Here is a 21489-nt window from a genome sequence, read left to right as displayed (position 1 = left end):
GCCAGGAGTCCCTGAGGCACAGAGCTGTGTCCACCTGCTGACCACCTGCCCATTAGCTCCGGCGAGCCCCTCACGTCGTTTCCCGTGGGTCACCCTGCTGTCAGTCTCACTCAGCTCCAGTGCCTTCCAGAAAAGAAACCTGACTGTGTCATTTGCTGACAAACCCCGGAAGCCTTATCCTATCCAGGACAAAGTCCAGCCCCCTCACCACACCCCTAGCCTGCTTCCGCGATGCTGCCCTGCCAGTCCCTGCACCTGGACTGCGTCTTCTCCTGCCTGCATCCTTGGAGCATTTCCCGGTGCCTCTGGCCCTGCACGAAGCCCCTGCTCCCGTCCTCCTGACCAGACCTTGCCACCCTGCCCCGCATTTGCGCCGCTTCTGTCACAGTCGCACTGATCTCCTTTGGGTTTCCTGACCATGCCCACCCCTGTGCAGTCAGGGCCGGCTCCTCCCGCCTGCGTGCTCTTCCCAGCACCCAGCTCGTCCACACTGCAACCCGTCACAACTCGAGAGTGCACATTTGCTGTGGGTCGCCTGTGTGTCTGATTCCCCTGAGGACTGTCGTCTCCATGGGGACTTTGTTCTCTGCCGCACGTATCCCCCGTCCCTGGTCTGGCCTCAGCACAGAGAAGGCACCCAGTAGGTGTGAGCGAAGGTTGTCGCGGGGTGAATGGGGGCCCCCAGAAGATAAGTTTGTGTCCTAATCCCAGAATCTTTCATTATCAGCTCACAAGGCAAGAGAGTGACTATCATCTTACATACACTTGCCCAAGATGTGTTTAAGTTCAGCATTTTGAGAGAGGGAGCTTGTTCTGGATTTTCCCGGCGGGACCTATACGCAATCACACGCATCTTTAGAAAAGGGAATTTCCACAAAGAGGAGGCAACATGACCACAGAAGCAGAGACTGGAGTGACACAGCCACTAGCCAGAAAAGGCGAGAGCCGGGAGCCACAAGAGACAAGAAACAGATCCTCTCCCGGATTCCTTGCAGGGAGTGTGGCCCTGCCAACACCGTGATTTCAGACTGCGGCCTGCGGAACCGTTAGAGAATAAACTTCTGCTGTTTCAAGCTCCTAGTCTGTGGCGATGTGTTACAGCAGCCACAGGAAACTAAGGCAAAGGTTTGCTTGTCAGAACCCCACTGTGGGCACCGCTGAGAGAGGGACAGTGGCAGATCCCCAGGGCCCAGAATGAGGCCTGTTTGCTGAGTGAGCAAGACAGCGCACACCAGCAAAGGCCTTGCACACATGTCCTTGCTCCTCTGCTTGGGATGCCACTGCCTACTCTGCACTGGGGAGAAAGCTCTTCCACAGCCTGTGAATCCCAGCTCAGATGTCACTTCTTCTTGGAGGCCTCCCCTGATTGCACCACCACACACAATCAACTCTCTGGTGCGCCCAGGTGCCCCCTTACACTGCTCCCTGCCTCATGGTCTGTGCCTGTGTCTTTGCCATGGCCGCCTCTGGGGCAGAGTCGGCTGACTGGGCTACACGGTGGCGGGATTCAGTGAGTGTTCACTGAGCGAACGAAGCAGGTGGTGATCCGTCCCTCTGGGGTTAGCTGAATTCTCAAGACAATGCAGCCATGGAAGAAGTCTCAGGGGTGGTTCTGCAACCCCTTCACATTCCTACCTGACTGAGAGAAGTGGACTAAACGCAAACCCGTCCTGCGTGTTTTGAGAGCGTCTCTAGTGCCAGGCTCTGGGTCTCCCACTATCGATCTGACAGTACGACAGCCCTGGAGGCAGCAGGTGCAGGGGTCAGCCCCGTCCTACAGACAGTCAGCCAGCACAGCAGGGCCTTGGGTTCACTGCATCTGCTGTACAGACACAGGCTACACCTACAGATAATCTGCCCCCTGACAGGACTGCCTCCACGCACACACCAAGGGCCACGGAATTGGAAACCTCTGTGGTCAGATGGACAGAAGTCACGCTCCCTGTGGGTGTAAGAAAACACCAGTAGTGCACACAGTTGCTTCCTAGTGTTTGCTCTTGGTCATAGATTAAAAGCCAAGAACCTGATTTCTGGTCCCAGGCTCACCCCTGCCCGCCTGGTGATCGTCAGCAAATTACTCCCCCTCTCTGGGTCCCAGTGTCCTCATCTACTAAAGAGGAGTTTGGATTAGAAAGATTGGGTCTTCAAACTGGGTTCCTTGGAGCTCCAGGGTTCCAGAGGGGACAGATGTTCCCCCCACCCCAACATTTTGAGTTGCTTTGTAGGACTTCATTAGACAAGAGGATATCACTCGTTCAAAAGAAAAAATAAGCTGCAACCCCTCTAGATTAGTCGGTCTGAAGTTCCTCTGCCTGAACAATACTGTGATCTCTGGGCGTGGTGAGTGATGTGTGAAAACCTGTCGGGTGGACCACTTACGGTGTCTGTGCTCCCGCTGCCCACAGCAGGGTGGCCCCTGCTGGCTCTCTGGGGCAGCACAGTCTTCATGGCGTCTGCCTTCCCATTGTGGCAGGTCCGGGACCGATCAGAGCTCCACAGCTCAAAATTGGAAGGGGGTAAGAAGGGGGGGATGACTGCCTTCAGCTTGTCACTTGGGAGTCTGGTGAAGGGGGCTCCGTTTCGAAGCTGAAAAAGACAGGCTGTGGGTTAGACGAGCCCACGAGGGCTCCCGGCTCTGGGGAAAGACTGCAGGCTTTTCCTGCTTCTTGGGCAGGGCACCACCACCCGCCCCTCGGGGCCAGGAGCCCTGGGCATTCTCGGCTCTCCTCCCATCAACTGAGCAACGCCACGTCTGCTGTGCTCCAGCTCGGGCTCCTGCTGGATCTGTCAGAGTGGCAAGACCAGGACGGGGCTTGAGGGGACTGAGAGCCCAGGAGAGCAGGTGACGCTGGTGTGCCACTGGGTGAGGGTGAGGCAGGAGAGCTGGGAGACCACAGAAGAGAACACTCTGCCACAGGTGGAGCACAGCCGGGAGGCACCAAGCTCAGCCAGAAGCTGGCCCAGTGAGGACGGGGTGTGGCATTCCAGACCAGTGAGGGGACAGAATGCGGTGAGGCCTGGGGCCAAGACAGGGTGCAGAGCTGCCAGGAGACCAGCGAGAGCCGCCTCAGAGCTGCGGGAGGAGGGGCAGGGATGAGGGCTAGGCCCGGCGACGCTCCCTCCCCAGCCCACCACATCCCAGCCCACTCCAGCCACGCCTCCTGCTGACAGTTCCAACTGTAATCTAATTTTAAACTTTGAAAATGTGATTTGGGGGTCAGTATAAAACCCACACAGTGATGACTGCTGGATCATCAAAGAAAAGCATCCACACAGTCCATGTTCACCTTAATTAAGAAAAGACAGTGAATTTGGTGCCAGATGGTGCTTTGTGGGGCCGGGCATCCCACAGCTGAACCCGCCTCGGGAGCCAGGCGGGTGGGTATGTCCGCACCGATGGCTGCACATGCCCATCAGTGGGTGGACGGGGCCCTGGCGCCCTCTAGAGGACACGAGCAGGTGGGGCGGGAGCACGGCGGGGCGGGAAGACCAGCATCCTCGGCTGCCACCTGGCTCAGTCCTGCTTTGCAAGACAAGGATGGCCCCTCTGGCCCTCCACAACCTTACCCAGCAAATGAGGGGCTGGATTGACTCACAGCTGCAAACGTAGCACGGATGGCCATTTGCAGTCCCTGGGGTAAGAGTCTAATGCACTGTGATGAGCTGATACATGTAAAGTGCTGTGAATACTGCCTAGTACTTAGGAAGGGCTGTAATATTTGCTATTATTATATATAACATGATATATTCATAGATGCTAAAAAAATTGCTCAGGAAACATACCAAAAAGATATATACCACAAAATGCAAACCATGATTATCCTTGGGTGTGTGATCGAGGGTGAATTTATTTTCCTTCTTTGTATTTTACTGCATCTTCCAAAATTTCTATAATAGCATTTCTGTCTTCACACTGAAAATAATTACTGCTATTTAATAACATGCTCAAATGCTGGGCAGCACAAGCTCCCGCAGTTGGTGTTAGAACTACCGGTTTATACCTGTTAGCGTGGCAGGGTGCGGCGGGCAGATCCGTGAGGACCCCAGGCAGGGCTCGCAGCACCTGCCCCTGCTGCTCCTTCCAGGGAGCACCTCTGCTCCCTTGTCCTCGCCAATACTGCCCTCTGCTGGCCAGTGTTAGGGTCTTCACGCTAAAGGGCCTCAAGTCCACCTTTAACCACTAGGCCCGCATTTCAGAGGAGAGGACCATGAAGCCCAGAGAAGTGAGGTAACACATCCAAGGTCATACAGCAGAGCTTATTTGGGGCCAGGCTAAAAACTTCCTGGGAATGATCTCATTTAAAAGCCATAACCATGAGGGATATCATTCCCCAAGTCAGAGCCTGCCAACTGTCCCCCAGTATCTACCTTCCACATCTTCCTTAGAAATGACACCTCTGATGTTTGGATGGACACACAACCGCCTGGAACAAAGACTTTATTTTCCACCTTGCTGTGCAGCATAATGTAGCCATATGGCTGAATTCTGGCTGCTTTGATATAACCAGAAGTAATACGTGGCAGTTCCCGGGAAACGTCTTTAAAGATAGCTGGCACGTGCCCATGGCTACCTCTTCTCCTATCCTCTCCCCTGTGGGCTGGAATGGAACAGTAATGGCCAGACCTCTGGCAGCCATTTTGGACCAAGAGGTAACCTCAGGAACAGAAACCACATATGGGGGACCAACAGGTAGAAGGAACCTAGGTCCCTAACTTCATGGAGCCTTACACTAATCCTGAACTTTATTTACTTAAGAAAAATAAGCTGCTACCTTGTTTATACCACAGTTATTTGGGGAAGTTCTGTTACTCATAGCTGAACCTAATCCTGATACACATCTAGTTTACAGATGAGGAAACCGAGGTCTCTCCCGGGCTGGAAATATGTCCTCCTCTTTGACTCCTCTCCTTCTGGCTCTCCAGACCCCAAAGGGTGAGTCTCCACGTCTAATGCTGCCCCTCAATTCCTCCCTCAATGCCCCTGCCTCCCTGAGAACAGGACCAGGGCTGGCACCTGGCTGCCAAGCACCAGCACAGCCTTACCCACAGTTTAGGGCTGGCATCTGTTCCTAGTCCTCGGTGCCAGAGCTGAACCCACTGTTACACATTCTGAGCATCAACCCCATCTGTGACCACCACAAAGACAGACAAACGCCCACATCCCTCCTTGTAAATCAATCAACTAATGATTGGCAGGGACCTAAAATGCTCTTAGAAAAGCCCCACAACTCACCATGGTTGTCAATAATGCATCTTCCTTTTCTCCTCTCATGCTCCCGGGACCTGAGAGACAAATGGAATTTTCCTGAAATGAACTCCCCACCCCCAGCGTATCCATGACATGAGGATGAGTGACTGGGGCAGCCTTCATCCTGGAAAACCAACTCTCCCGGGTGATTAAATATTTAATAATAATTGGTATTCAATATTTTAATAGAAAGAAATCATTTAAAAGGTAACTCAGAGCGTGTTTTCAGCCATTCCATAAACCACTGCCGTGCTGGGTCAGACGGTGCTGCACCCAGCTCGATAGTCTGTCTCAGACAGTGGTGCCAGAGGAGCTCATCCGGATACGGGGAATCTGACTGGTAGAAGGAATCTTATCTAATCAATTTTCCAATCAGTACAGGAATCTCCTTCAGCAAACTGGCAAAGTCATCCAATCTGTTGAATACCTCTAGTGGTGGGGAGCTCAGTACCTAAGCCCTCCACCCCCAGGTAACTCATTTTATTTTCAACATCCTTTCAGTGCCGCAGACCAGTCACATTTGACAGGTGGGGAAAACCTGTCAAAGGCAACAGAGAGGCACTGGCTGGCCTGGGGTCCCTTGGCAAGGAGTGTGGCACAGGAACCTGAGCCCTTGCCCCTGGCCAGTGCCTCCCCATCCCATCACGCTCAGTGCAGGTGTGTCCCTGCCTACATTTCCTCTCCACCAGACCACTCTGCTTCAGGGTCACGTTCCAACATCATCTCGCCCCCGACATCCGCCCAGCAGGTGGGATAAAGGGCAGAGGGTGCAGATGCATACCATTCTGGAAATTCTACCACACAAGCAGCCTTTTCTTACCATTGTCTTTGGTCATGGGGGCTGCATCAGGGAGCCCAGAGCGGCTTGTCTTGTCCGGGGGGGCTGCCCTCATTGTGGAGTCCAAAGCTGGCTCGGGCTCATCAAAGAAAGGCAAAGGCTGGTTGTTAGACAGCCCACGTGGCAGGGTCTGCATCAGTTTGAGCTTTCGGAACCGATTGGACATTCGGTTCCACCAGGACTGCCAAGGGAACACAGCAGAGGTCACGCTCCAGGACCTGCCCAGCCCAGGGATAGTGAATATACTTCACACCTGCCTGCCCTCCCCTTGCCTTGGCCCCAGGCAGGCATTACCAATCGACCACAGCACCCGTTCCCAGTAAGCCACAGGTGCTCACTAAATCCTTCCTGACCCAGCCCTCCGGTGCTCATTTCCAAATAGACTGAAGGTGGCACTGAATCCTATTTGCTGTCCCTCCTCTAATCAATCTCCTCATTGCACAGATTGAGAAACAGGGACTCAGATAAGGAGTGCTAACTTATTTCAGATCTTACAGTGAGACAGGGACAGACAGATGGACACAGAGGCAGCTCCAAACTCCTTAACATCTACCACAGCATAACTTCCTTCCTCCCACTCCAGGGACAACATGAGAAGTGTCATGTTGTCCAGGTGTCTATACCAAGGTCTGGGCCATCTGCTCCTGTAGCTGATCCCTCCCCACCTAGACAGATGACAGGGGCTGCCCCTGGGGGATCCTTATAACCCATGACCGCTCAGAGGTTACTGCACAGCCATGAGGAGAGTCTGTGAGGACTTGGCCTGCGGAGACAGCAGTAAGAGCAGAATGAAGGGATCTGTGTGGACAATTCTGTGAGAAGGGACCCAGAGGCTCGAGTGGAAGGAATGCCAAGTCTGCAGACTGCAGAAGGTGCTGCCACTCCGTGCAGAATGGGGAGGTCAGCAGACAAGGCCAGTGTTGTGTTTTGTTTTCTTGGGAATAAAATAAGTTTGGTTTCAAACAAGTAGAGCAGGATGTGGAAGATGAGAAATATAAACAGAAAGTCCCAGCTTGCAGTTAGAATCAGCAACCAGAGCTTGTTAGTGTTTCCAGGAAGCTGGTGGGGCCTGTGGACCGCAGGGAGACCCCAGAGCGGTGCAATTAGCAAATATCCTACACGCGGTAAAGCAGAGGCTGCAAACAGATTCCTTGGGGAGAGACGTGTTTGGTTTGGCCAGCTCGGTGCTATGGCACACAGAATTTTTTTTAATTCCCCTACACTTATAAATAGAGATTCCACAACAAAATCCAGATTACTGGATTTACCTGAAAAAAAATGGGAGATCTGGCAACAGGGACTTACATGCTTACAAAGCAGCCACCGCTGCCTTGTCCCATCATCTCCTACTGCTCATGTGCTCATGTGCTGGGCCCCCAGCCTGAACTAGCCCGGGTGAACAGGAAGCAGCAGGTTCTCCATCCCCTTGGCCCTCTGAACCCCGTTAAGACAGGAAAGGCAAACCTTCAGCCCGCCCTTGTCATCGGGCAGCACTGGGATGCTCCAGGGCTGTCGGACCTTCGAGAGGGGTGGGGGTGGCTGGTGGCTGAGCCGGCCTTTGTCTTTATTCACCTGCATGCAGACAGATGCCAGCAGTCGAACAAGTTCCGTGTCTATGGACACAAAAGGCAGCGTTTTACCTGAAAATATGTCTCTTGGGCCATGGGGAGAGGACCCAAGATGATCCTAGCAAAGGCCCTGTCATAGCCAAAGGGAAACAGCAGGTGCTAGCTGGGGACCAAGAGAGGTGGAGCTAATAATGGCCACAGCCCCAGGACAGCCCCTTGACCCTGCAGCCTCCACCTACACAATTAAGCTGGGGGAGGGTCATCACTCCATCTCCCATTCTGCTTGTCAAAGGCCTGTATATGTTTCCTCCTGAGTCATTCAGGGTTTCTAACTGCAAAGCACAGATACCATTCTAGGATTTGTGTGGACTGAAAAGCCAGACATGTGCCTGTGTGCCCTCCCTCTTTGGGGACTCCTAGCAGGTTGTTGCTGGAGGAAGCCTCAGGGACTACGCGGTCTAAGCCCAGTGCTTCACTGGGAGGGCAGTGACTTGCCCAAGGTCACGTGGTGAGCTCTTGACACTTGAGACTGGCTTTCCCCCATGAATAAGCAAGTGCTTAAAACACAGTTCACAGAGAAGGTGGTTATCCTGATTCTCAGCCAGAGAGAGGCTGGGTGTATTCACAACTCTTTTCTTGGAATCACCCACCGGGATCATTCAGCAGCATCACTAGGTCAAAGGCCGTGTACCCATTTTTTGCACGAAGGGTGACGTCAGCCCCTTGGTTTAGCAGGTACTTGACAATCTCTTTATTCCTGGGGAGAAAAGAAAATGCCAGAGTCACACTGAAAGCAAAAGCATGGCTTTGCTCCTGGGCAACAAGACTGACAACATTTACTACAGTCTCCGACCATTTAAGAGGGGCATGGAAAACTGCAGACTCACACTCCGTCACTCCCTACCCCTCGGGCAGGTGAGAAGCAAACGTGATTTAAATCAGTCTAAATGTTCCTTCCATAAACAAAATGAAAACGTAGGGCTCTTCCCAAAAAACACTTGGCCACCACTCCTCTCTGCTGGCCCACCTTGGACCCTGCTACTCCCTCCTAAATCAGGGCCTCTCCCCTGGGTAAGCCTGGTACATGCCAAGACACTTGAGATGGAAGTTGGAGACTCATGAAATAGGAAAACAAATTGTTTTCTGAGGATGCAGGAAAGAGATATGATCACCTGAAACAGGGTAAGGGAAGAGTCCCTAATGTGGAGTTAGACCACTTAGTAGCTACAAGGTGCCCACCCCAAAGAGGAGGCCTCCAGGAGGGTGAAAACCCCACCCTTCTGGGACGATCAGATGAGAAGGGATTCCTAAGCACCCAGGACGTGCTGAGGCCTATTCAAAAGGAGAGGGTGAGGACGCATCTCACCACCAAACCTCACGAGAAGCCATCTCCGATGCTCCTTTCACACAGGGGTGACCTAAAGAGCTCATTGTATCTCAGTGTGAAAACTCCAAATGAACCAATCACTCTGCTCAACTGAAACCAACCCACGAAACTCATTCTTCTGCATAAAATGCTCCTGCTGCATGGTTTTCATGGTCACTGTGAAATTCTGTCATGGGGCAATAGGAAATCTGGATACAGAAGGGTGCAGGATGAAAGAAGCCTGTGTCACTTTAATCTTTTTTGCATGTCTCAACATCTTCACAGCCCTGTTTGTATGTAGCATCTCAGGACCAGAAAACCCATCAGATCAGGAAGCCCCATCTGAGGCCAGAGCACTCAAGGTTTAGCCTCGTTGCTGAGGGGGCGCAGCTGGCACTGACCCGTGGTAGGTGGCCTGCATGAGGGCTGTCCAGCCGTGCACGCTGTCCTGCTTGTCAACGTCTGCGTGCCTCTCCACCAGCAGCTGCACCAGAGGCAGCTGCCCCATGACGGCCGCCAGCATCAGGGGTGTCGCGCCGTCCCCGTTGACCAGGTTCACGTGGTTGGGGTCTTCGTCGGCAATCTCTTTGACCAGCTGGAAGTTTCCTGCCAACATAAGCAGGAGTCCGGGTGACCCATGGGCCTGGCACCACAGACTTATTTATCCAGTTGGTTCACGTAACCAACATGCGCTGACCCTGCCTCTGCAATGGGCTGCAGGCATTGCAGGGACTGCTAAGCTGGGTCAGAGACGGCTCCCACTCTCAAGTCCCTCGGTCTGTGAGGGACAGAGACAAGCACACAAATGGATAGAAGTGTTTACTAAAAGACAGAAGTGTTGTTAGTGTCTTAAGAGAACAGATGAGGGAGACATATGAGGGCAATGAATATGCAGAAGGAGCAATCAGGTCTCGCTGGTGGCTGAAGATCAGGGAGGGCTTCCTGGGGGTGGGGTCTATTTGTCACAAAGAGACTGGAGTGGATGGGCACGCAGAGAGGCATTTCAGAGGTAGGGATAGTTAGGGTACAGCCATAGTGTTTGGCTGGAGGTGGGGTGGGGCCTGGGAGGGCGGTCCGGAACCTGTGTGCAGAGCTCCATAGTAAACACCGGCCCACCAAACACCAAAATGCCCGTTTCTTTCTCAAATACTCTGGGTGGCCTTGGAAAGGACTACAAATATTAGGCTGGGAGAATGTAGCCCTGTATTCTTAAATATCCAAAGAGATTTTCTAAAGCACTTACCCATTTTCAATGCATGGAAAATATCAGGTCGCCTTTTCTCCTCATCTGAGTAAACAAAGATTTTAAAAGTTAACCATGGAAAGGTTTAATGTAACAACAAAGTCACAAGGGTGTAACAACAGCCCAGCTTTAAGATCTACTTTTCAAAAGCAATCTAATTGGAGGCCTGTGTAACGGGCGAAGCCAGCAGCCCTCTGGAAGGTTTATTACCAAAGAATGTCTAAAAACGCCTCGGACACAGATCTTGGAGGGTCATCTGGCCAAAAAACACAGAGGAGCAGCAGACCAGTGCCCTGATCCCACACACACAAAGCGATCATTTTTAGGTATTCCAAACTTTGGGGTGTCCTTTCTTAGATATACTGAAAAGCATGGTCTTGGAAAAATCTGGATTCCTGCGGAAATTTCAAAGAGAAACAATGATTTTTTTCATCTAGAAACTAAATGTACAACCATAATTCCAAAGCAGAAGATTCCTGAAATACTGAGCAACTGAGCTCAAAGGAAGGTCACAGCCGTCGGCAGCAGCAGAGCCGATGTGAACGTCTACCTTCTCCCTGCCCCAGACCTGCAGACACAGCTGTCCACCTGGATGTCTTCATGCAGGACCCCCAGGCCTCCCGCGTAGCTGAGCCTTGCTGCACCCACCCAGTGCCTGCCCCTCTCTCACGTGCTCATCCCACACCCTCCTCCAAGCTCGGGTCCCCAGGTACCCTGCTCCCGTCAGAGAGCAGACATCTTCACGGCCAGTCTGCTTATGGGGATGCTGAATGTAGGTCTTCCTATAGCCTTTGACTGACCCCGAGGGATGGAGCAGCTGCCAGAGAGCACCTGTGACTCTGGGCTGACTTTGGCCCAGATCCGCCCTCTTGGGCAATGGGAAGGATCTACATCCAGGCCAGGAGCACCAAGTGTGGAGTTGGTGCATCTGAACTCGAGCACACACTTCTAGAGAGAGCTGTCTCCTCACCATTAATGCGGGAATAGCATCCAGCTCACCTGGTTGCTGCAGGTATCACATGATAATATATATAAAAGTGAGAAAATGCTTCAGAAATGTTAAGACTCCATCCAAAGAGCAATTCTTTTCTTTACTAGCAACCAGCAGCCATCCCAGCAAGGTTAGCTACTTAATTCCAGAACTCTTAATGGGAAATACAAACACTGCCATGGAACCAGGTGTCTCATTCTGCCTGTGAAATACTATCAAGAAATGGTCCTGGGCCAGGCACAGTGGCTCACTCCTGTAATCCCAGCACTCTGGGAGGCTGAGGTGGGAGGATCTCTTGAGGCCAGGAGTTCGAGACCAGCCTGGGCAACATAGTGAGACCCCATCTCTACAAAACAATTCTAAAAAATTAGGCAGGCCATGGTGGTGCACACCTATGATCCCAGCTACTTGGAAGGCTGAGGTAGGAGGACCATTTGTGCCCAGGAGTTCGAGGTTACAGTGAGCTATGATTGAGCCACTATTCTCCAGCCTGAGTGAGAGTCAGACTCTATCTCTTTTAAAAAAAAAAGACAGAGAGAGAAAAGAAAAAATTCTGCACTGTAGTTTAAAAAAAATTTCATGTTCCTTTAAGTATTTAAGAGCCAAATTTGGTGTGGGCCAGGGTCTTCTCACGCCAAGACCCTGTGACAGAATAGAATGTCACCTGGTCTAAGGGTTGACTGCTAAGCAACCATCTGGTACAAGTTAATCACTGGCAGTCTAGCCTGACCACAGGAGGCTGGGGCAGCTAGGCCCTGATGCCAAGTGACCCTGGCTGGACCCTTCCTCGCTCTGGCCTTCAAGTTTCTCATCTATATCAGAGCAGCCCCAGGGACCCTGCCCTATGCCAAGAAGAAACCTGCTCTGACCTTCGCACCACAACCATGGCAGGGAGTGTGGGGTCGTCACAATGACAGTTACAGCGTCAAGAGTACCCTGTCCTGCTGCTAAAGCAAGGGAGGGACCAGGGCACCTCCAAGGCCCCGGTGGGGCTGTGGGTTTCCCAGCATCTCATAGGAAGAGCTAGGGACTGTTATTATTTATTAATAATCTTTGTCACTATTCACAGCACAGCCTTTGCCGTGCTGCTGCCCCACCTGGGGCTCTCCCAGGCAGCCCACAGGGCCTGCACACGGGTCTGCTGTGATCCCGCCTTCTCAGGGAGGCCCCAGCCGCCCTATTTCGCATGGCAGCCTGCAACGCCCCAACTCCGCCACACCTAATCCCTTCACCTGGCCCTTGTTTGTTTTTAACCCCGTGGCATTTACCACCTACCTCACTATAGAATTAATTTACTTAGTGTATTTCTTTCCTTTTTATGGCTTGTGTCCCCCTATAGAGGCCATGGCCCTCAAGGGCAGGGATTTAGGTCTCCTTTGTTCACAGATGTATCCCTGGTGCCTAGAATGGTGCCTGGTACATAGCAGGCACTAGGTAAATATTTGTAAAATAACTGAATATATGATCAACAAAAACGTAGGATAATAATTTCCATTTACTGGATGCTGTCTACGTGGCAGGCACTGGGACAAACATTTTACAGACATGATCTTACTATTCCTCACAAAGCCCTTACAAGTGAACAGTCTTTATCGTGACTATTTTATGAAAGAGGACACTGAAGTCCTGAAGGAACAGTTGCTATGCCCAAGGCCACCCAGCCACAGAGTGGGAGAACTGAGCCTCAGACGGGGTCTGTTCGATGGGGACCATGACCCCAGCCTGCTAGAAGACGTGAGTTCTGATCCTGTCAAACACGCCCACAACAGTAATGATAACAGGTAATGGCAGCTGCCGACATCTCTCACGCACTCCCTCTGGGCGGGGTGACCTCACACAACCCCCACTCGTGGTCTGTGAGGGGGGTGTGGCTCCCGCCACCCATCTGCAGACCAGGAAACAGCAGCTTGGTGGCTCAGGCAACTGGTTCAAGGCACCTCTGAGCAAACCGAATCACACAGTGACCTTAGCCACGTCCACCAATGTGTCTGAGCCTCCGTGCCTTGGGGAAACAAGAGGACATCACAATCCCAAGGTGCCAGGACAACCCCTAAAACAAGGCCTGTTGGGAGCTAAGCCCACACCTGGCACTCAGTAAAGGCTCAGAGGCCGAGGGGGAGCTGAGGAAGAATCGCATGTAGCCGAAGAGGCACCACGTGGTGGTCACAGGTGGGGCCACATTCTGCACTGTCCACTCTGAGCCTGAGCTCCCTCACCTGTAAAATGGGTGAACACCCCCGAGAAGGCCCCTGTGGGGGTGAAGGAAGATTCAGCAAAGATCCCTTCTCTACCACAGCCACAGAAACAAGCCAGCCAAAACCTTTAAAGGACAGCGACAGCCTTGTGCCAAGAACAGAGCCCTGTACGTGGAGACTGGAGCCTTAATTTCTAACCGCAACCCTTCTGAGGACCTAACATTCTGCACCTGTGTTCTGGCCCTGGGCTCGGTGCCGCACACACCAGAGCACAACACACCTCGTGCTGGCGACCACCCTGCAGTGGGCGTCCTCACATCCCTCCCACGGACAAGGCAGAGGCTCAGAAGAGTCCGGGCTGGCCCGGCTCCTGGAGCCCTGCAGGTGCTGCCGCTGGGCGGTCACCTCAAGGTGCTCTTCCCATGGGATCCCAGCCTCCTGGGTGTCACCCACACAGCGTCCAGCGGGTGTGTGACCTCTGACCAGCTTTTCCCCCTCTCTGGGCCTCAGTTTCCCAATCTGTACAAGGTTAAGAGGTCTCTTGGCTTTAGACAGGTCTTCCTAAACTTCACTTCTGAGAAAAGAAAAGAAATTTTATCTGAGGAATGTGAGTCCTTTTAAATTATCAGGCCCAGAGAGACATTAAAATGAGACAGCAATCACATCCCTTTTGAGCTACGTATTCATCTCTTGAAATTGCTTGCTATTGCCACAAGTAGCTATAAATTACCTAATAATGCCACACCTGACACTACAGCCCACACCCTATAGCTTAATAATGTATAGCCAATCACTAATCAATGTTATTTCTATAAACCAATGAGAATTCCTGACAAACAACTCTGTATCAGCCCACGTGCTGTACCCCTTTTTGCCTTTAAAAACCCACTTGTAACTGCTGCTAGTCAGAGTGCATGTTCAGGGCAACTTGAACCTATGCTCCCGGGTTGCCATCCTCAAGTCTGGCCCGAATAAACTGTCTGCTTATGTTAATTTTGCCTCACTCAGCTTTCTGTTGAGACTTCCAGTTGACACTTCTTTTTCCTTTCTGTTCGGTGTCCTCTTCATTTTTGCCAACTGTCATTAAAGGCTTTTTTTTTTTTTGGAGACAGGGTCTCGCTCTGTCACCCAGGCTGCAGTGGCATGATCACAGCTCACTGCAGCCTCCAACTCCTGGGCTCAAGTGATCCTCCTGCCTCAGCCTCCCAAGTACCTGAGACAACAGCCGCACGCCACCACTCATGGCTGATTTTCATTTTTATTTTTATTTTTTTAGAGGTAGGTGTCTCACTATGTTGCCCAGGCTGGTCTCAAACTCTTGGCCTCATGTGATCCTCCCACTTTGGCCTCTCAAAGTGCTGGGATTACAGGAGTGAGCCACTGTACCCTGTCAGGTTTTTAAAACATTATCTATTTCAGATTTGGTCTGATTGAATGGTGCATTTCTAATAAGCATTTACCAAATTTTCAGCATCTTTTGATTGATGGGACTATTGTATATTCTTTGGATGGTATCAAACTTAACTAAATTTTAGCTAATTTTTCTGAAGACATTTTCTTCAATTCTGTACCTTTCAGCCCTAGATGCTGACACTGCAGCCCGTTATACCCAGGCTGCCTCAGTCCTGTCACTGAAGTCAGACCCATTACAGATAGAAGGTACCAAGGCTGTGTGTTGTGGTCCTACTGCTCAGTGAACTAGGGCTTTTGAAATGCAGTATGTCCTGTGGCAGATTTGATAAAGATTGTTTAGACAATCCTTTAAATGCCACAAAGATGGCAAAAAGGAAAAAAATACAGGACACACTGACAGGTGTTTTTAAAGTAATGCAACTTAAAAGGGAGCTAATTTTCACTAATTTTATGTGAATTCATCCTTGGGAAATGATAATTGGCAGGACAGGTTAGGCAAATTGTTCTAGAACAGGGGTTGGCAAACTACAGCCCAAAGGTCAAGTCTGCCCTGCTGCCTGTTTTTGTAATTATAATTTATTGGAACATAGCACAACCACTCACTCACACATTACACAGGGCTACTTTCACTCTAGCAGAATTGAGTACCGTAGTTCCAACAGAGACTGTATATCCGACAAAGCCTAAAATATTTACCATCTGGCCCTTTACAGAAAGAGTTTGCTGGCCCTTGTTCTAGAAGGATCCTAGAACCACCTGCACCAAAATGATCTGGTTAGGGAGAGTGGCCTTGCTATGTAAGTTTCCAGGCTCTTCCCCAGAGCTACCACATCAGACTCTCTGGAGGGCGGGCCAGGAACCTGCATGTAACAGGCACCCCCATCTGATTCTTAAGCACACCATGTCCTAAGTCTCACTGTCTGCAGGGCTGGACTCTGATTTCCTCGTGCCCTTCCCGTTGGTCAATCCTCAGCTTCAGTCATGTACACACAATTTGGGGGCCTCTGTGAAGCCATGGGGGGTGGGGGATGCGGCCTGACCTGTTTTGGGCCTGACGGTGGTCAGCGGGTCCAGGTAGTCTACAAGGTCCCTGTGCTTGTGGTCCAGTGCGACCTCGAAGGCGGTCTTCTCCAGCACGCTGAGGTGGTCGGCGTTGGCTCCCTTCTCTACCAGCAGCTGGGCCACACCAAGCCTCCCAGTGAGCGCGGCCAGCATCAGTGGGCTCCAGCCCACAGTCCGGGCCGCATAGTTGGGGTCCGCACCCCACTCCATCAGCAGGCGCACCACGGCCTCGTGCCCATGCTGGGTGGCGGCCATCAGGGCTGTGATGTCCAGCGGCTCATCCCCGCTGCCCCCCATCCCCAGCAGCTCGCCCGAGTGGTTGTGATGGTCCACGAAGGCACCAGCTTCCAGGAGCAGCTTCACCACACCCAGATGGCCACCCCGGGAGGCCACAGTGAGCACACTGGCCCCCAGCCGGTTCTGGGCATTGACATCAGCCCCGTGATCCAAAAGGAGGTGTGCCACATTCACGTGCCCAAATCTGCCAGGAAGATGGAGAATGAGTGATACTAGACATGGAGCACTGAGGAGGACACAGCTTATGTAATCCTCATCTCATGAATGATTAAAAGTCATAACAGCTGCTCATAATACAAGGCCTTATTCTGGTGTCGGGCACTGTATCAGCCCTGCAGATAGACCATTACAAAGATGAGCAACTAACTGCCCTGCCTAGGTTTCAATCCAGCTCTCCCATCTACTAGCTGCAGGACCTTGAGAAAGAATTTCAGCTTCTCTGTGCCTTCATTTCCCTATCTGTAAAATGGGGGTGTAATTGTACCTACTTCGAGGATTGTTGAGGATGAAAGGAGTCAAGTATATAAAGCACAGGATCTGTGCTGACCAAAGGAAACACCACATCAGTGTTAGCTATTACATGATACTTGTTGCTCAACTTACCTTACACAGCGTGCCAAGGTAACTGGGCTGGCAAGGGGAGGCGTCAGGGTCAGAGCCAGGTCTGTCTGAGTCCTGTTGCCCTCACTTTATCCCCTACACCGCCCTGCCTGTCACATCTGAGTTTATAGCCTGGGATTCTGACTCTCTGCCTGTGCTCTGATTGCCCCACGGGCAGGGCCCATGTCTGATTCATTTCTACCCTCCCCAGTGCCAAACCCCCGCACCCCCCCATGCCAAGGGGTGTGGCATGGCTGTGGTCAGCAGGGACGGTCGGGTACCTCGGCGCAGAGGCCTGCTGCCACCTGCTGGCAGGAACGTTCGCTGCAGGCGGCTGAGCGCAGCCTGGGCCAGACCTTTCCGGGTGAAGTTTGAGCTAAGGCCCCTGGGGAGGCAAACATGCACCCATCAACTCTCTGACACCAGGAAGCGGAAAACAGGTGCCTCTTCCCAGCAAAATCTCTTCCTTCTTTCAACAGCAGAGGGAAGAAAAGTTCTGTTTTGCTGTGTTTCTGGTAGACTCAGGTGGAAGCAGCCCTGGACCAACAAGGAAGCAACGACCAGAGAGGGGCTGCCTGCGCCAGTTTTGAGAAACTGCAATGTCGCTGCTGTGTCTGCGTCTGTGAGGTGACTTTCTGAGTTTCTCCTCGCTCAACCTCCTTCCTGGGAGCAGGTTTTGTACCTCATCTAAACCCAGGGCCTTCCCCTCATCCCCGCGGAGGCAGGGCCAGTGCTGAACTGTGGTCTGAGGCTCCGGCTGAACTTACAAATACCTTCTGGGACGTGAACCTTAACAGCACCGGGTGGCCTCAGCCCACAAAGTGAGAGCCTGGTGAACTAGCGCCAGCAGCTCAGGGGGCTGGGCTTCTGGGCCTCCCCTCCCAGAGCAGAGAGGGGGCAAGTCAAACTGAAATCAACTCCCCTCCTGCCCATCCTCCATGCAGCCCCCAAATAATATTCCCAAACCCTAAATCTGACTCCCCAGCTTCCTACAGCCAACCTCACTTCCTCCCCACTCCCATGCCATGCCCTTCTGCCATACTTGCCTCTTAGAGCCCCCCTCCCACCTTTGCCATCCTGCCTCCCCAACTAGAGCACCCTCCTGTCTTCATCTACTCAGCACACCCCTTGTCCGGCTTCAGGATTCAGCTTGGGCAGCTTCCAGACCACCCTCCAGGCTAGGTCAGGCGTCCCTCTCCTGAGCACCCACAGTTCTGCAGTCTCCTCTGGTGGCACCTGAGCCCTCCTATAATTGCCTGTCTCCCACTCGACCGTGGGCGCTCCAAGGACAGGATGGGGTTTCACACATTCTTGTGCCCCCAGCCCCTAACATAGTGGCTGACACATATTGGAGCTTAGTAAATTCCATCAAAGGAACAAGTGAGTAAGTGAAAGCATAAATGGCATAACCATGTAGGGGAAGGTCCAAAGACAGGCGGTGGAAATGACTGAAGAACCAGTGTATCCTCACTGGAGCAGAGATTTTAAAAAGATTACACTGTTTAGTTATCAGGCATGCGATTAAATCTAACACAATCCCTAACAGCAGATTACAAGGTGCTGTCACATTTTTATCTCATTTGATCTTAATAAACCCTGAGATAAACTCATTAATTCCCATTTCACAGATGAGAAAATTGAAGATTAGAGTAAAAAGCAATCAACCCAAAGCTTTTCAATTTGAACGTGACAGTCAAAACATGACCCTGGACCCTAGAACTCCAAATCTCAGCTCTTTTGGTATACTCAATTTTCACAGTGGAAGAAAAGGGCTAAATTAGAACAAAAATACTGAAATTTGGAATGTTTTCTGAACTCAGATAGCCCAAGAGAGCATTTAAGTATGCTGAAAATATAAAAGGATTCAACAAGGCTGGGATAATTTTGTGGATGCTCAGTTTCTAATAGGTAATTACTGGAGATGGGGATGCTAGGGCTTTCTGAATAGGTGCTATGATTACCAATTAATTTCAGCAATTAACACCTGTGTTTAAAGAGCTGGCACACATTCCCCCCACTTAAAGCACTGGTGGGCTGAGTCCAGCTCTGCTCCCTGGCAGGCAGAGTAATGAAGGGCAGGGAAGGAAGGTAAAGAGACCAAGGGTGAAGTTAGAGCCAAAGTAAACACCATGCAACCATGTCCCTTGGACAGAAGTTGCTGGTAAATTTGGCAAGTCACTTCCTTGCTGCCAACACCAAGAGCAAAGCTATCAGGCTCTGGAACCACCTGCCTGGGTGTGAATCTGACTCCCTGCCACTTACTAGCTGTGTGGCCTTGGGCAAGTTACCTAACTTCTCTGTGCCTCAATTCCTCATCTGTAAAATGAAGATGACAATATTACCTACCTCCTAAGGTTTTGTGTCAAATTGAAAGAGTTAATTCATTTAAAGTACGTAGCACAGTGCGTGACACAAAATGCTCAATAAAGGCTATCTATTATTTTAAGAATAGGAAAAATCATCAGTGCAACCAATTTTGCTACTAAAACATATACAAGAGACCAAAGGCACAGGGGCTCTGATGGCCTGGCCTGATGCAAGGATAAGCTTTGGAACAAAGAGCTGGGATGATAAACCAGTGCTCACTCAGGACGAACGTTGTGGCTGCCAGGAGCACAGGAGCACGGTTTGAGGAGGAGTCTGAGGCATATGCAGATTCAGGCAAGGAGCGCACAAGCCTGGGGAGTGCTGACACAGGGGCCATGCAGGCACTCATTCTGATCCGAGGGACAGACACCACACATCCTTCAGCAAGTCTCCCACACATACTATTCCTCAACTCGAGCTTCTGAAATGGATTAGGCAGCGGAAAGGTCAAGCACAACTCCACATGGGCAGAGCTGGAACCTGAGTACAGACAGCAGGTGTCACCAACTGAGGAACAACACATTTTGAAGTACCCAGGCCCTGCCCAGGCTCAGCTAAAGGACAAGTGTCAATTCTAATCCTCTCATGGGAGCATCATATTCTATCCCATTCTCATAGAAATAAATAAGAGAGTACATCATCTTAATGCTCCCAAAATAGCATCTGTAAGGTAAACTGAGGAATAAAGAGGCACATAAGCAGTCCAAAGCCTCTCAATTTGAAAGTGACAAAGTCAGGACACTTGGACCACAACTCTAAGCTCTATTTACAATACCAAATTTTAGAGAAGGAGGAAAGTCCTCTAAAAATGTTAAATTGTCATTAGTTAACAATCAGGGGTTAGGTTAATTCTGAGTCTCCTGCCTCATCAAGGTTCACAAATTAAACAGCTGTATAGTCTTCTCAGCTGCAAAAAAAAAGAAACAGAAAAAAAGAAAAAAAAACAAATTAAACAGCAGTAATTAATCAGGAGATGACTGTGATCATCCTGCAAAACTTGGTGAAAGGCAAACACTGATGATCAGGGGTCTCTGGGACCCTCTGAGGCATGCCAGTGTGCAGTCACAAACCTTACTAAGTAACATGAGGCTCACCAGGCCCCAACCTTCTTGGCACCAGGGACAGGTTTCATGGAAAAAATTTTTCCACAGACCTGGGTGGGAGGGATGGCTTCAGGATGATTCAGGCACATTACATTTATTGTGCAGTCAGACCTCTCTGCTAATGGTGATCTGTATTTGCAGTTGCTCCCCAGCACTAGCACCACCACCTCAGCTCCACCTCTGTCTTCAGGCATTAGATTCTCACAAGGAGTGCACAAACTAGATCCCTCGCATGTGCGGTTTGGTTTACGGTAGGGTTCGCACTCCTATGAGAATCTAAGGCCGCCACTCATCTGACAGGAGGCAGTGCTTATGCAGTGATGGGCACAATGGGGAGCGGAGCAGCTGTAAATACAGATGAAGCTTCACTTGTTCACCGGCCACTCACCTCCTGCTGTGCAGCCTAGTTCCTAACAGGCCATGGACTGGTCCTGGCCTGTGGCCTGAGGGTTGAGGACCGCAGGCCTAGATTATCCAGGTGGGCCCAAAGCAATCACAAGGGTGCTTTAAATGTGGACAAGGAAAGTGGAAGACTTAGAGTCAGAGGTGGGAGTGATGTGATCGCTGCTGGCTTTGAAGACGGAAGGCGACCATGAGCCAAGGAATGCGGGCAGCCTTTCACAGCCAGAAAAGGCAAGAAAACGAACTTTCTTCTAGACGCTTTAGAAGGAATACAGCCCTGGCAGCACCTTGATTTCAGCCCAGTGAGGCCAATTTCATACTTCTGACCTCTAGAACTGTAAGGTAATAAATTTGTGTTGTTTTTAACCACTAAATTGGTGGTAATTTGACAGCAGCCACAGGAAGCGAATACACTTATATGGAAAACAATTTGGCACTACCTAAATTACAAACGGCCTGTATTCCCTCATTAGGGAATTGCCTATGATATACTTCCTCAGGTGTGAACTGACATATCTATCAGACGCACATGCACAGATTAGGGCATGACTGTAACAGCAAGTGACTGGAAACAACCTAAACGACCATCAGGAGGCTACTGGTTAAATAAATTATCATACAATGAAACACTGTGAGACTACTGAAAAAATACTGAAAGATTGCCAAAGAACATTAAGTGAAAAAAGCAAGGTAGAGAACAGTGTGTAGTATGTAAGGCGGGGGATGAAGAGAAAATCAACCATCAGACTTGCTCATACATGGGTAAAGCAGTGGCTTTCAGCTGGGGGTTGCTGTG

General features: G+C 51.0%; 1 protein-coding gene across 2 annotated transcripts in view; it reads right to left on the bottom strand.

The window, feature by feature from the left end:
- The window catches only part of ANKS6 (ankyrin repeat and sterile alpha motif domain containing 6), a 56785-nt gene that overhangs the window by 34255 nt on the left and 1041 nt on the right, over positions 1–21489 (bottom strand). Inside the window, exons 2-9 of one of the 2 annotated variants that reach the window (XM_045563006.1) lie at positions 15903–16405; positions 10264–10308; positions 9422–9626; positions 8305–8411; positions 7551–7699; positions 6069–6267; positions 5234–5283; positions 2380–2586 (exon numbers count right to left, since the gene is read on the bottom strand). In XM_045563006.1, the coding sequence (XP_045418962.1) occupies positions 2380–2586; positions 5234–5283; positions 6069–6267; positions 7551–7699; positions 8305–8411; positions 9422–9626; positions 10264–10308; positions 15903–16405 (1465 nt within the window). Of the gene's footprint in view, positions 1–2379; positions 2587–5233; positions 5284–6068; positions 6268–7550; positions 7700–8304; positions 8412–9421; positions 9627–10263; positions 10309–15902; positions 16406–21489 lie in introns of those variants that run through there. The other variant, XM_045563005.1, reaches the window with a different exon arrangement.

Source organism: Lemur catta, chromosome 10 (genome assembly GCF_020740605.2).
Source record: "Lemur catta isolate mLemCat1 chromosome 10, mLemCat1.pri, whole genome shotgun sequence".
Taxonomy (NCBI): domain Eukaryota; kingdom Metazoa; phylum Chordata; class Mammalia; order Primates; family Lemuridae; genus Lemur; species Lemur catta.
The sequence above is the reverse complement of the archived record's forward strand: the minus strand, read 5'-3'. Positions and strand labels throughout refer to the sequence as shown.